The 16,814-nt window shown below is 36.7% G+C and overlaps 1 protein-coding gene across 1 annotated transcript in view; it reads left to right on the forward strand.

Annotated features, from left to right (window-relative positions):
- The window catches only part of LOC121422883 (ERI1 exoribonuclease 2-like), a 29,648-nt gene extending 17,159 nt beyond the window's left edge, over positions 1-12,489 (forward strand). Inside the window, exons 4-10 of the mRNA XM_041618113.1 lie at positions 228-355; positions 852-996; positions 2,302-2,402; positions 3,003-3,084; positions 4,358-4,446; positions 9,310-10,479; positions 11,214-12,489. Coding sequence (XP_041474047.1) covers positions 228-355; positions 852-996; positions 2,302-2,402; positions 3,003-3,084; positions 4,358-4,446; positions 9,310-10,434 — 1,670 coding nt within the window. The 3' untranslated portion in view covers positions 10,435-10,479; positions 11,214-12,489. The remainder of the gene's footprint in view (positions 1-227; positions 356-851; positions 997-2,301; positions 2,403-3,002; positions 3,085-4,357; positions 4,447-9,309; positions 10,480-11,213) is intronic.
- Positions 12,490-16,814: the final 4,325 nt, after the last annotated feature.

A 16,814-nucleotide genomic window follows, 5' to 3' on the forward strand; every position in this document is an offset into this window, starting at 1 on the left:
CAACTTTTGGCAACCAAGCTGAATTTGTTCTAGGACCCCATAGGAACACGAATCAAGAAAAAAACTTCATCGGAAAGAACATTTCTAGGTTGGTGTATTGAGCCTATGAGACTGTCAAATCGACTAAGAGTGTTTTAGCACGTTTTAACTTCAGTCACATTATAGTAATGATGATGATGTTGATTGTGATAATAATTATTATTATTATAATCTTTTGCTTTGTTTAGTTGAGTTTCCTGCGGTGCTTCTGAATGCTACCAATGGCCAGTTAGAGAGTGAGTTCCAGCAGTATGTCATGCCTGATGAGCACCCTATTCTGAGTGATTTCTGCACAGAGTTTACTGGGATATCACAGGTAGTTAGAGAAATTGTTTATATTTCATTTGGTTTACAATAACTTTGGCTACTTCTCAGATAGTCCGATACCCCGTTCTCTTCTACACGTACTTTCTTAAAACAGTTCAGTGGAAACCAGTTTAAACACTCAAAATGGTCTTGACCCCGTTCTCATTATGCTTTCTGAAACTGGTTTACTGGAAACTGATTCAGGAAACCAGTTTGGAAGATCGCTTTGCTAGCGTTCCCACGTGATCACACGAAAGTGGTAACTTTCAAAATCACTTCATGTAAAGTAATCTTGTTGCTATGGAAACACTCTCAGTGGGGTGACACGTTTTGCTCAAAATTTGAAACCGCAGCGCAGGCATTCTACACCTGTCATGTGGAGTAGCACGCTCTGCTCAAAATGTGAGAAGAACGGTTGTGTCTTCACGCTAAAACCAGTTTAACGAGGCAAAGCGATCTTGAAAAGTACATCGTGAAGTGGTTTCTAAATCTTCAATTTTTTTTAGGAACAAGTTGAGAATGGCGTCCCTCTTTTCATCTGCCTCAACAAGTTCACAAGCTGGCTGAAGAGGATAGAGAGTGAGAAGAATGTAGCTTACAATCGGTCAACTGATGACACTAAGAAACTGTGTACATTTGTCACATGGTCTGGTGAGTATGAGCATTTCCAGAAATATGGTTGAAGTGGATAGATCAGGCTAGTGATTACAGGAAAATGATTTTTTCTGTATAATATTGTAAGTTACTTCTAATCTTTGCTAATTTCTACAACAAATGCTATGTTTATACTGGAAGAGCTGGAAGAACTATGTTTTATGAACTCATTCCTCGTATATTTCCTCGCTAATTCCTCCATCTTCTACTGCATGCACCTGTCTTTGCTTTAAAAGGAGAAATATATTGGTTATGAATATGGCCGTATTATATATCAGTAGAAAGGTAATGTTGTTGGGATTATCATTTGGTCATTAAAAATAACAAAAATAATACATGAGGAGGGAATCGCCAATTAAAAAGTGCTAAAATGCCTCTCTGAAATATACCTCGCATCGGTCTCTGAATTGACTTGAATTTGATAACGTCAATCACGTCTCTCGTACAGACATACACGTCATCAAAACGTAATTCTGCGTGTTTTAAGCATTCAGAGAGAGAACTTTAAACTATCAATTAACAGAGTTTCATCGGTCTCCATGATAAATGATGTACACCATTGTGTTCTTATTTCTTTCTTTAATTTGATATATAATTCTCTATTTTTAGGATTTGCAATATATTTCTACTCTAAAAGAACCCAAACAAAAAATGACATAGATTAGAATGATAGAGCATTCTGTATTGCTGCATCCTGTCTATGGAACTCTCTCACCCACCCGGTTCTTGCTATCGACAATAACCCAAAGTCCCCAGACGTAGTTCCGGGCGTGAAGTTGCCATTCATTTCATGCACTCAGTATCTTACATTTCGAGGAGGAATCATCATAAAACATGCATCAGGTTTTATCCCTCTTGCTGTATTTATTCTTACCCGTAAACTTCCAGGGTCCGTAACACGAAGGTTAGTGATTGATCGAAGGCATGATACTTACGATTGATCGTACATTGTAGTCGGTGGAATCATCGTAGAAAAATGCTCTACGATCATTGCTAAGCTTTGTGTTAGGGGCTCCTGAAGTTAATCGGTCACACAAGTAAACGGCATGAGCTTCATCCAGGAATTTCATCCTCTAATAGTCATTCTAAAGAAACCTAAGAATAATTTCTCTTGATATCCTAGTTAACTCCCTCTTCCCATTAATTGCATTATCATATTCTGTATACATGCATGATTGCATGTTTTTTCTGATCAACTGTTTATTATGTTTAATTGGTAGGTGCCGTTAGCATGTAGTAATTATTGCCACCATCCACATGATATAACCAGTGTTAACTTAGTCACTCCTTTCTTTCTTGTAGACTGGGATCTTGGTGTTTGTCTGCATTATGAATGTCAACGGAAGCAACTCTACAAGCCGAGTACTCTCAATCATTGGATCGATGCAAGAGCTGTCTACAGGGTAGATATAAAACCTTTATCACTAAAGTGCTTGAGCATTACAACTTTATCTGAAAACGAAACAATAAAACCTGTAGTAGCATTTCATAATAATTTACTGTGAATTATTTGTACGATTTTAAAGGGAATTATTGGACTGATATGTATAAGATTAGATAAATTCTGCAATTTTTGTCCAACTTTGCTTTATGCTCGCCCATTCCTTGTTGGCACTGCATTCTAATTATGGAATTTCAATAGTGTGATTTTTTCACCAAGAAATACATGTATACCTGAACCAGACAAGTCAGCATCTATCAATTATCTCAGCAGAGCTGCTAAGTAGTAGGGTTAATATGTTATTAAGAAGGATTTTTTAGAGGATAGTGATAATTAAAATGATTTTTTCACTTCGAAATATGATTTTTGAAACATGTAAGATTGATGTTTTTTGTATGTTTTTTTTCTCCAAAATTTGAAACAAAACTAAGATTTTAGGCTTGAAAATAGGATAACAAGAAATAAGGAAGTTGATATTTCCAATTTGGATTGGCAGGTCTGTATCCGTATGTATGAAGTCATAACCATCTCTGTGCACAAATATGCTCGACTTTTATTGCAGAATTTCTACCAACGGAAACCAAAAGGTCTAAATGGTGCTCTCCAGGAAGTTGGTATAGAGTTCTCTGGAAGACAACATTCAGGTAAATGTTTTGTTTTTTTACTTATTAAAAAAAAAAAACAAGTGCACACATAACTGCTGAGAATGCAGTACCATTTTCATTCATTTGAATGTAGGATAAAAGGTCACTGTCAATCAAACAGGGTATAGCTGCAGTGACCGGGGATCGAATCCTGAATTTTCAAATGTCTACTCAGGCACCTTAGACCATTCAGCCATGGTGCCTCTACTGATATTCATTCTTCAGCAAGAAATTTTGATAAGATTTGGAGCATTTAGCCAATGTGAGGTTAAGGGATACCTGGCGGGGTTTATTTCTTTGAACTGGTGGGGATTTTTTTACCTGATTGCCAAGAAAGCATGAATGCTTGTAAGCAAGCAACCAGAGGATTGACGGCTTAAGGTCCTCTCTGAAGGACCTGGTACTGAGGATTAATGCCTTACCAAAGGGCACTAGCGCACCAAGTGGGAATCGAACCAGGGTCACCGGAATACGAATCCCCCGCTCTACCGACTGAGCTATCGTGCCACTATGAAATGGCATCTCAAGCCAACCCAGGGTAAAAATCATCTTGAGATAGATTATATCAAGACAAATGGCGCTATATAGATGCCTATTATCATTATCCTGTATTTTGTGGCATTGCTAAATAAAAGTGTTCAAGATACTTAGGCAATGTGATAAATAATAAAACAAGAAGTCAACAGTTCTATCCCAACACAATGTTCTTCCCCTATTGACTCTGAGTTTAGTATCCTCTTTAGTTTGCCTGCAGAGCAGTTGCACCACCCTCTTACATGGGCAGTGCTGTGGGGGGGGGGGGGGGTGCCACCCCTGCCCCCTCAACTAAATCACCCCAAACTGTTCACTAACCAATAATTCCTATGTTCCCTACTGGCTTTTCACAACTGTAATGCAATGCCAAGAAAGTTTTTTTTTTCACCTTCGACCCATCTTGCAATTAATCCATTAATAATTTCCTGTTTCTTAAACAGGTGAGTTTATTTGACATTAGCATAAAGGAAAAAAAAGCCTTGTCTCTATAAGATGGACCTGTTTGGAGTGATATTGGGTGAAATAATGTTACTGACGATAAATCCTGATTGGATAATTTGCTGGCAATGCTCATGTTGGGAATTTGGATGCTGAAAACATAAATCAAAATACTTCTTTTTGAAAAAATGGCATCCTTTGATTGAAAGTAATTATTGTTATACATATAAGTATTACTTTTGATTGAACACTATTATGTAGCTTGATTTTCATTCCTCTCATCTTTGGTCTCTTTTTGAAGGATTGGATGATGCAAAGAATACAGCTAGATTGGTATGGAGGATGATCCAAGATGGCTGCCATTTCAAGATTACCAAGACAATTCAATCGGTAGGTCAAGGTGTATTATGGAGGTAGTAGAAGGTTTATATTTACTTGTTTCTTGGTCTACACGCAGTTGGTCCAGTTCTCAGATAGTCTAATACCACACGGGCTAAACCCATTTGGTCCACTATCAATTAAAGGGGAAGTTCACCCTGACAAAAACTTTATTGTAAAAATAGCAGAAAAAATAAAATATAAAAAAGAAAATTGAAAATGGTTTTCTCTGTACCTTTTGTATATCAATAGACAAATCATTTCACACCCAATCATGAATAGAAAACAAAATTAAGTCATCAGGAACCATGCAAAATTTGAAATTCATGCATTTTATATTACATAACACATGGGGCAGCTGCTCGTTTATGACGTCACAAATCCAAAACTTTGAACGGATTTTCCTCAAACCTTCACAAATATTTTTCACTATTTTTTCTGCTATTTTTGCAACAAAGTTTTCTTCAGGGTGAACTTCCCCTTTAAGTGTAAATGCTGTCTGGTCTACACTTGGTTTAATGCCTAGTTGGTCTACTTCCTCTTTATCTACTTTTTTCTGGTTTAATTTGTGATATAAAAATTTGGTTCATTATAAAAACATTCTATCTGGTTACATGACATAACTGATCTGAGATCAAGTGAATATTCGAAAAAATGGGAATAGCCTATAAAGCTTTAAAGGTCAAGTCCACCTCAGAAAAATGTTTATTTGAATCAATAGAGAAAAATCAGACAAGCACAATGCTGAAAATTTCATCAAAATCGGATGTAAAATAAAAAAGTTATGACATTCCAAAGTTTCGCTTATTTTCAACAAAATAGTTATATGAACGAGCCAGTTACATCCAAATGAGAGAGTCGTCGATGTCACTCACTCACTATTTCTTTTGTATTTTATTATATGAAATATGAAATATTTTCATTTGGGGTGGACTTGTCCTTTAATAGGAAATTAGACATATTGGTAAAATGGACTAAATGGCAATTAGACCAAATAGTATACATACTGGCCCGTATTCTGAACTTGGTTTAAATTAAACCCTGGTGTAGTTTAACTGTGGATAGCCAATAAATTCTCTAATGTTTAATTTATTAACTGAAATGACACCCAAATTATTTATAACTGTCTCAGAATGATAACTGAAATATTTTCTTCAAAATGAAAGCAAAAGAGAAACAAAATAGTAAATATGAGAATATGAGAAATATACAATATATATTTTGAGTTTTTGGCTCCCCATAAATGTAGCACAGATTTAAGGGCCATTGGTTTTAGATGAACTAGGACTGGACCATTTGGATGAGACCAAAAGTAGAAATGTCACAGATATGAAGCACCAAACCCCTGCCGTGTTGATGATTTTCAAGTGCAATGTTCCCAAGTGCATTATGTTTTCCACAATTTACTCGACATGACTACCATTATTGTTTTCATTTGTGATGATACCCAATTGCAGCAGTGCAGCTTTGTGCAGAGCTCTATGTACCTGCAGTAAACAATATCAGGAGCTGCAGATATTGCATTAAGTTACGATTTGTCTGTCATTTGGGGGGAGGGGAGGGTGTTATGTTACATGGTTACATGAATTTTAATGTTTCAATAAAATTTGTACATATACATGTACCCATTCATATGGGCTTTATTATTATAATTTTTTGTGTGTGAAGTACAATACAAGTTTATAAATCCTTTTCTATGATTTCTATTTTGATGGAAGCAATCAATAATCAATAGTTTGGCGTACTTGTTGGTGAATTGAAAGTTTATGCTTTGTCCATAGATTATATCAGTTTTGGTTGTTTTCAACATAAACTAAATGCAGATCCCCAAAATTGCAACCTTTGACCAGTTTTAATTTTGTTTTTATTTTGGTGACTTACGTGCAGTGTTATGTTGATATGTGTATTTTGTAATTAATGAACAAGTAAAACAGTCATACTTTCTTTTCTTAAACCAATTAAATCATTAAAAGTGGTTAATTATGCATTTAGAATTCCACTTAACATATATACTGTGTGTCAAAAAAATAAACTTTACACTTTTGTGGCTGCCAAATGATATATAGAATGGAAGAGTATGGGTAGCTCATGAACTTGACTTTCATTCGACACACCCAAAGTGTCCAAAAGAGTACTGCTCATTTTTGTGATGGGTATGAAAATGAGGTCGCACAGCAATCCAATTGTCAAGTTTTGGTCTACTTTTGAAAACTCCACAAAGAACATTCAATTGACTTCATAATGAATTATATAATTAATTTCTCCTGAAAAACAACAAGAAAACCTTCAGTGAAAAAGTGTTTTGTTATTCACTTTTTATTTTCATGACTTTTTTTTGTATGAGTTTTACTTGTGTAAGGTTGACTCTATATTTACTGCAATTAATGTTCTCTCTTCATTTTTGCAATTTTGGTTTGGAAATAGAAGATGAAGGTGATCATTATTTGTATTAATATTCTTATCATGTTAGTTTAAAAGTGTTGAATATAGTGTTTAGATGAATAAGAAGTAATCACTTGATAATGAATTCTGTAGATACCCAACATTAATTTGATGTCATAGAAATTTCATAATCCATGGTAGAATTTCAATGTGCAATACATATTTTCAATATAGCATTTTGTGTTGTTCTTATATTCTTTTGTATGTACATATATTACTATTTAACAACCTTTCAATTATGTCAGTTACTCTTTTAAGTGCACCACTCACTTCATGACCAAAATGCAACCAAATTTTAGATGGACAAATAAACTTTTCTGATTTGATCTGTGAGATGAAAATTGCATTGCAGACTGGTAATTCAGTGTGCAGAGGGCATAGGATAATGAAAATAGGGTGGTCTAAAAATATTGCACCCACTTTAGCAAATATTAACTAACAGAACTTAGGGAACTAAGGCACCTGATCAAAGTTTGTGTGCGTCTTTTGTAGGAATCCTGCTATACTGATGCTGTGCCTTTAAAGGGATGCTTTGGGCTGAAGATATTTATACCTAAATATAAATAAAATAAAATTCACGGAGCAAAGTGCTGAAAATTTGATCAAAATCGGATAACAAATAACAAAGTTACAGAATTTTAAAGATTTGCATGATTCCGGTGAAACAGTTCTAGGCATATCTTCATGAATATTCATTACGTGGCTGATGATGTGACATCCCCACTTCCTTTTTTAAAATTTTATTATGTGAAATCATAATTGTTTCATTTTTTTCTAAATGTGTAAATGATGTGTCTCCATTATGATAAAATAAGTTGCAGCAAGAAATAAATAACTCACTTAATCAGCTGTCAATCCAATTGTTTTAGTTCTTGGTAGAAAATATTTGAATAAACCTAATTTCCTATGATATAATACAAAAGAACAAGTGGGGATATGACATCATCACCCCACCTAATGAATATGCATGAAGACATGCCTAGAAATGTTTCACCGGAATAATAAAAATCTTTAAAATTCAATAACTTCAATAACTGTTATTTATTATCCGATTTTGATGACATTTTCAGCATTTCACCCTGTGAATTTTACTCTATTTATCGAGATATAAATATCTTCAGCCTGGAGCATCCCTTTAATACCGCCTTCCTGCATTCCCCATTGTTTCATCTACATTGCTTGTGGGTTCCCTGTGAGAAAGATGTACATGTAGCTCTTTTGACAAGGCACTTTATGAAACTTTATCTGTACTACAAATTATCAGGTTTTAAGATAATTGACAAATAATGAACTTTCCATTCGGATGGATTAATGAAAAAAAATGACTGAGAATCTGATTTCTAACATTTACAAAATAATGAACTTTGCATTCGAATGGATGAAATGAATTAATATAAAACTAATGAGAATTCAATGCGGGTGTGTTTCATTGTGCTCATCCCAGATATGATATGGAAGTAATTGATAAAAATAAACTGAGAACCTGATTTAGCACCCAACAAAATTTTACCAGTCAGGGTTGGACGGAGTGGAAAATACTGGATGTGAATATCGGCAAATACTGTCTAGATAATTTTTGAGGAAGCTGGGAAATAGTTTAAAATGCAGGGAAATACTAAGTCTAAGAAATATACTTCTTGAATATTTTCAGCTATTGTCGATGTGTTTCTCATGTATATTCCAGCTCTTCCGTGTACCTCCCTGTGCATTCTAATTATACAGTATTTACAAGTTTTTCCCAGTATTTCGCACCTGAGTGGGAAATGCCTTGATTTCCTGTGCAATGGCAAACCTTTGCCAGTCATGCGTAAAATAACCTGTAACTTACAAAAAGGCTTTATTAACTCCAAGTAGAAAAGCTTTGCCTATAATTGTCGTGGAGCGTTGTGGCCCAGTGGATTAGTCTTCTGACTTTGAAACAGAGGGTCGTGGTTTCGAATCCCAGCCATGGCGTAATTTCCTTCAGCAAGAAATTTATACACATTGTGCTGCACTCAACCCAGGTGAGGTGAATGGGTACCTGGCAGGATTAATTCTTGGAATGAGTGAGCGCTGAAAGGTAGCGCAAGCTACGGCCGGGTTAAGAATGATAATAACATGGCGCCTCGGAATAGAATATTTCTAGATAGATGGCGCTATATAAATGCCTATTATTATAATTACTGAGCATATGACATCTAATTTTTCTTTCTTTCATTCATTTCATTTCATTCATATGATGATTATATATTTGGGCCATTTTGAACTGATTTGGGGTCTGTTTCATCAGGGAGTTGGAAGTAGGTTTCATCGTGCTCATCCAAGATATAATATGAAATGCACAATATGTTTTTAATGATGTCACCCCCGGTACTCTATAGCAATTTTACACAATAGCATTACTACGTGAATGTATAATTATTTGTTTTTTTTATTTGTTGATATTTGGTACAGGGTACACTAAAGGCTATTCCTAGGGCACTACCCCAACCAGGATCAGCCCAGCAACAGACAAAGGATTCATCTGCACCTTCAACAAGTATGACTACAACAGCTCTGCAGCCACAACCATCTCTAAAATCATCATCTTCAGCAGCAGTAAACACTACACATCAAACAAGGACTAAAACAACTGATTCAAGTCACACAGGTGCATCATCAACTTCGTCATCACTGCCAAAGACGGAGACGGAACAGCCCTTTGGAAAAGTAAATAAAAGCAAAAGGAAGAGTAATGGCAGACTCTCCATCGAGATTACCAAGAAGTCTTGTCTGGCTTCAGAGGTGAAGGGACAGAAGTCTCAAGGTATTCCCTTTCAGATTTATGAAGATGGGAAGATTGGGGATGATAAAGATGAATTTGGAAGCACATGTAAAACAGTTGTGAGTAAATTACACAATAAGCAGGCCGAGCCGAAGTTACATTCATTAAATGGTGACGTACGCAATGTAAAATTTACAAAAGGGGAAACCCCAACACATCGGACTAGTGGCAGTACTGGGGAATTCAAGACACCACCTGTTTGTGCTCTTCCTTTCCATAAGCAGAACTCTATCAAGAAGTACGGCAAGCTTGGAGAGAAGACCAGTCCAGGGGTTCAGTTCAAAACCCCGGTAAGCACAAAAACTCCTGCAACTGATGACATGAAGACACCTTCCGGCGGCTCTTTTAAACCAGGCGTCTGCATGGCCAAGGTGACACCACCTATGTGCAAGTGTGGACGTCGAAGCAAGAGACGCGTTGCAGCCCGCCCTGGCCCGAACCAGGGTAGGGCGTTCTACTCCTGTCCAGGTCTGAGACGTGGGAGTGGTGGAGGCCTGAAAGACACCACCAACTCCAAGATGGGCTGTGGATTCTTTTCTTGGGAGAGTATGGTTCTGAATGACTTAAGATCACCAAATGCAGTGGGTAGCCCTGGTTCCTTCACCACTCCAGGGTCAGCGTTGAAGACTCCTAGTCCTCTAGCGATGGGTTCCATACAGAAAGCTATCTCTTTCAAGACTGGACAGAATCCAGGTATGCCGAGGAGAGGGAGCATTACACCTATTGGAGTTGGGTATTCAAACAGTTGGAGGTAGCATTAAGGACTGATCCACTGGTCACCAAACATTTGATCAAATGAGGTAAATACTAAAAATGTCATCAAAATTAGATGTATAATAAGAAAGTTTGTATAATTACACAACAAATTTGTATGCACAACCATGTCAGTACATAATTTTCTTCGAGATCTTAAGGGGTGCCTGGGAGGCCCCTCCCCCCCCGGCCATATGAACTCCCAAAATACTGCAGCCTAGATATGGTTAAGGTAGCCTTGCTAAAGCCGGGTAATAATAATAGCAGGGTCCACTGGAAGAACAGTTTTTCAGAACTGAAGTGGCCTACCTTGGATAAACAATACCAACATCATTATTAATATTTACTATTATTAATATTATTATTATTACATAAATGAGGGAACTGATGATGCCACCCATTCACCATTTGTTTTGTATTTTATTATACATCTGTATTTCAAATCTGTAAAAATGCGGGGGCAGGGTGAAATGATCCCTGAACAAACCTGAAGGGAAACCAAGCTTTATCCGTTGTGCAAGAACTATTGCTCTCCGAAGTATTTCTTTCAGTTTTACCAAAAATGTTTGTCCCGCTATTGCACCTGTACAGAACAGTTTCTTATTTTCAATACCTCAGATCAGGACACTTCTTAATTTACCATCATTCTCCCTGGTAGGAAGACATGTATGTGACACTTGTTACCATGCTAGACACTACATGTAGTTGACATAATGGGCTCTGCATCTTTTATTTTGTTGGATGATTGATTCATTTGTTATCTTTTCTGTTTTTTCATCAGCGGAAGAATCAACCTGGTGCCGACCTAGATATCTACCCAATTGGTACACCACGAGCCGTGATTTGTAGTGGAATAGACCTACGCTCGATTAGACATCACCATCTTATGGTGCCTAGTCAATGAGGAATGAAGGAGATGATTGCATGTTCGGCGGACAGGAGAGTGTTGCTTCAGGTATCCGCATGCAGTCATCTTGCGGTGAGATGGGGTCTGACGTCATTGCTGTCCGGTCGTCGATTTTCCACTTGAGAAGACCCAGTTTTACCATGATGAGGAAGACGGTGTGGATGGTGGACTTTGGTTGACGAGTAAACCATGGCGATAGCATGGTTGGGAAAGTTCACCCAATGCAGTCTCATCACGGATGACCAAGGATCTAGTTGGCCCGGGGGGCGGGGGCCATCGCCATTATTAGTCGGGCATCATGCTTGTCCACCAAAACGTGTAAAAGGAGTTTTTACAGCTTGGGTGATGTATGCCCATACATTGATAATGGTATCCAAATGGCCAAAATCAGAAAAAAAAAGCTGATTTACTTTACAAGAAACTACATGTGTACTGTGCATGGAAAGGGTATGTATATTTTGCCCTATCTTGAATATTTGAACCATTATTTAGGGAAGGAAAACATGGCAAAATACTACCATGATTTTATTCTGAGATCAATTACTTAGTACTTGTTTTAGGCCTATTTTGAAAATCTGTGGACGGCATTGTGTCCCCCTTTTAATGACAGTGGCCCCCAAGCGCATAGGATAATTTTGGAGCAGGCGGGAAGTGCTCATAAAGCATGCCAACACAGAGCAAGCAAAGTGCGCTAGGGGGGGGGGTGTAAGAACGCAAAGCTTTTGATGTTTTATCAAATTTGAATAAATAGGAAGACGTCCTCTCTCCCCAATAATTTTATCAGCTCCAATTCAGGTGACTTTGCTTTATCGCACTTCTTTTTAAAAGAAATTTGTCAATGAGATGAAAGAAAAACTTTTTTTTTCTTACATGAAGCATGGAAGCTCAAACGTTATATGTTGTTTTTGACAAAAGAAAGTGGCATTCTCTGAGTCTATTAATGCCTTCCTTAGTAGGATGATAGGGTCACATTTGATTGTAAAATGTTAGCCATAAAATTTGCAAAGTTGAATATAAAATTGAAGATAGAGAATATCTTGTTTATAATTTATTCTTTTTAGAACAATAGGTCAAATAGCAGCAAAGCTGCCTTCCCGTTTTTACCTTTGCTCCCCTTTTCTCCCCTTTTCCCCATTTTTGTCTCACCTGCGAAGCAAAGTGAGACTATAGGCGCCGCTTTTCCGACGGCGGCGGCGGCGTCAACATCAAATCTTAACCTGAGGTTAAGTTTTTGAAATGATGTCATAACTTAGAAAGTATATGGACCTAGTTCATAAAACTTGGCCATAAGGTTAATCAAGTATTACTGAACATCCTATTAGAGTTTCATGTCACATGACCAAGGTCAAAGGTCATTTAGGGTCAATGTACTTAGACCATGTTGGAGGAATCAACATCGAAATCTTAACCTGAGGTTAAGTTTTTGAAATGTCATCATAACTTAGAAAATATATGGACCTAGTTCATGAAACTTGGACATAAGGTTAATCAAGTATCACTGAACATCCTGCATGAGTTTCACGTCACATGACCAAGGTCAAAGGTCATTTAGGGTCAATGAACTTTGGCCGAATTGGGGATATCTGTTGAATTCCCATCATAACTTTGAAAGTTTATGGATCTGATTAATGAAACTTGGACATAATAGTAATCAAGCATCACTGAACATTTTGTGCAAGTTTCAGGTCTCATGATTAAGGTCAAAGGTCATTTAGGGTCAATGAACTTTGGCCGAATCGGGGGTATCTGTTGAATTACCATCATAACTTTGAAAGTTTATTGGTCTAGTTCATTGAACTTGGACATTAGAGTAATCAAGTATCACTGAACATCCTGTGCTCATTTCAGGTCACATGACCAAGGTCAAAGGTTAATGAACTTTGGCCGAATTGGGTGTATCTGTTGAATTACCATCATAACTTTGAATGTTTATGGATCTGATTCATGAAACTTGTACATAAGAGTAATCAAGTATCACTGAACATCCTGTGCGAGTTTCAGGTCACATGATCAAGGTCAAAGGTCATGTAAGGTCAATGAACTTTGGCCATGTTGGGGTTTTTTGTTGAATAACCATCATATCTCTGTAAGTTTATTGGTCTAGTTCATAAAAAGTGGTCTAGTTCATTAAACTTGGACATAAGAGTAACCATGTATCACTGAACATCTTGTGCGAGTTAGAGTAGTATTCATAGTCAGCACTGCTGCTATATTGAACCGCGTGACGCAGGTGAGACGGCCAGAGGCATTCCACTTGTTTAATTTTTCTTTTGAGGGTGTTTCGGTGGGTGAGGACCACTACACCACCCCTTGGCTATGTGCATGGTGGCCCCTGGGCCAGTTGGTCATCTGCGGGCCAGAGCCCGAGAGACATTTTTACTTATATCATGGGCAGTGTTCTAGCTAGAGACTTGTTAGTAGTGGTTGCAATTTCAAGGCAATACAAAGTTCTCAAGGCCAATTTGGTTGAAGGTGAATGAACCTCATGCAATAACTGTCTGACATTGGAAAATCTTTGAAAATGAATTTAAAATACATTAATATTTATCAAATATAAGAATATTTATTGTAAATTCTGCAGAGAAAACAATATTTAAGACAGGAAGAACAATTTTCCTTTGCAAGGAGTTGTGTTTGAAACACTTTTCATTTGAAATTAGTGGTGGATTGAAGCAATGTTTATTATGAGTGGTGGTCAGTAATCTCCTGTGCCAGTTTAACCCAACCACTGCCGACCACCATAGATATTACACTGATGATGTGATGGTTGGGATGTTCCTGAGGATGTTAAGTACTAGACTAGGGTCCATTGAACACGACGGGTCAACCCGATCCTGTTCATCTTCCAAGCATGCAATACTCTCTGATCTATTTTTTTGTTTGCACTATTCAGACAAAATATTGTGAAGAACCAGGTAGCACAACTTTTGTTTTCCTTGCGGCAGGAAAATTTGCATCTTGTACTTTACATGTAGCCCTACATGTATGTTGATCATTGCTTGAATGAATGTTGTTTTAGTATTTAGCATTTTCTGGGACATTCTCCTGCTGTAAGGTAGTATGTCTAATAAGCCTGTTCACGATTGTAAACTGCGCACGAGCAGATAAAGGTCATTTGAAATAAACCATGAAGGTGGCTTTCAAATTCACTGACATAGGCATTTGTGATTTGATGATTATTCATGTATTCCTTTCAAAATATTAATTTCATCACATCCAAGCTGAAGAGTAATAAATAGAGCCTTCATAATCACTGGTATTTGACAGTAGCCTAAACAATAGTCAAATATGCCAAAGGCAGGCAATAAAACAGATTTGAGCGCCTAGGCAGCCCAGCTTAAGCCGGGGTTATAATAATAGCATGGCCCGCTGGGAGAACAGTTTTCGAAACTGAAGTGGCTTCCCTGGGTAAATATACCTATATTATTATTATTTCCAAACTTTATCCCTGATGTACTTTTCTAATCACTTGGTCTATACAATGCCTTTTGTTCTTAGAAGTTGTATACTCTGCCGGTAAAGCTTATGCAACTTCTACATTTGAAAATGATAGTGCTCATCCTAATGAAAAATCACAAAGGTCATTTGAGAAAAGTTGATCATGAGCTAACCGTAAACTGGCTTATTGTCAATAGGTGGTATTGAGCTGGAAGCAATTCTGAAGGGGGAAAGGCTCATTCTTCATGCGGCACCTATGGCTGTAAAAAGAATGGAGAGACACGTAATGAATATTTGTTAGAAACTCTAAAAAGCAAGGGACCAAAGTGACCATCTTGACACCTTTTCATTCTCAATAGTGATATTGAAGAATTTGTCCACAGTTTGGTACCCGGTGTTCAAAGTTAGGTAACAGTTTGCAAAGCATGTCACACCAAAAATTGCCCAAGAATGTGATTTCCTATAGAAATCCAATGCACATTCTATTGCCAAAAATTAATAGATGTAGCATTGCCTTACTGAAGTCAATTAATTTTATGTTTATGATCCAAATAGTGTCCCTGTCATTTCCCATCAAAGAAACTAAACAAATTTTGGAGGAAAGAAATACATGGAAATTCATAAAACGTCAGATTTATGTAAAGGACCACAAAGATGGTCTGGACCCCAATTACATGTATTAAGTATCCATGAAACAGCATAATTAATTACATTTTTTTTCCAAAAATTAACTACATTTTTAAAGATTATGCCTGGACAAAATGTGCACGGTGGAGGGGGTGGGGGGACACCCCTCCCGGCTTTAAGTTAGGATCAATTTGGATTCCAAGGTGCTCTTGGCAACGTTTGAATTCTCATTCCTCTACGTGTAACCCTTTATTTACATTTGTACATGACTTTGTAGTGATTTTCCACTTTTTTTTGGGGGGGTGTATAACTTTTGCTAGAATTGTGATTTCAGTGAGTTGTCTATAACACCTTGCAGAAAAGAAATAAATGGATGAACGAGTGGATGAATGAATGAGTAAATTAATGGAATGGAATGATTGGATGGATGAATGGATAAATGGATTTTGGCTACTTTTATTTATTCTCGTATCGGTGCCATATTAAACGTTTCCTACTCTTACCCCCTTTGCCTCTCTCTCTGTGTCTTTCTCTCCCTCTCCCCTTCAGATATGTTGTATTCATCACTAACTACATAAATTTTCATTTGCTTCTGTATCACGTAAGATTTCTCTTGAAGAGTATTCCTATCCTCTGTCTTTCTACTTCCTTCTCTGCTTAATTTGCATTCATCATTTCAACACATTCTTTATAAATCTTTGGAACTTTCTTTCCTTTCTCTACCCATTGCAGCTATCTTCCTCTCTTCTTTATATGATTTAGAGTATCCTTTCAACCACCTACCATTGCCATTCATTAATTTTCCTGTCTGTTATGAATTTTCACTTGAATATTAATTTTCTTTTCTAAAAAAAATCTAAATTATTTTCAGAAGTTTACTCTTGTAGTAGCCCCTATTTTTTTCAGTACTTGAAGTGTTGCAAAGTCGATTGTTGTTGAGGTATTCATTTGTACATAAACATTTTACTCCATGATTTTTCTTTTTGCATTGATGGAAAAAAAATTGTAATTGATAATATTAACTTCCATTTGGATGGATATTTAATTATTTATTATTTCGGCAATTACAATATTAGAGAATAAAATTTCACAAAATATGAATATTAAGCAGGGCTGTAGATGGGTACATGTAGCAATATTGAAATATTTCATTGGAAAATACACATAGTATTATCTACCTTGGCATTATAAACCATGATTTATGAAATAAAAAGCTTGTCATCAATTTCAATCTATTTTGCAACATTTTATCAGGTATGGGAGTGGGGCTGGGGTAGAATAGCTGAGTGTTGCACATGTACAATGAAATAACTTTTTAGAACCATTTAAAAATCAACAATTCAGTGGATGTTGTGGATAACATTTCTTTCAAAAGAATAGACTGGCAATAAGTACTTTGTGAATGTGCAA

Source organism: Lytechinus variegatus, chromosome 10 (genome assembly GCF_018143015.1).
Source record: "Lytechinus variegatus isolate NC3 chromosome 10, Lvar_3.0, whole genome shotgun sequence".
Classification (NCBI taxonomy): Eukaryota; Metazoa; Echinodermata; class Echinoidea; order Temnopleuroida; family Toxopneustidae; genus Lytechinus; species Lytechinus variegatus.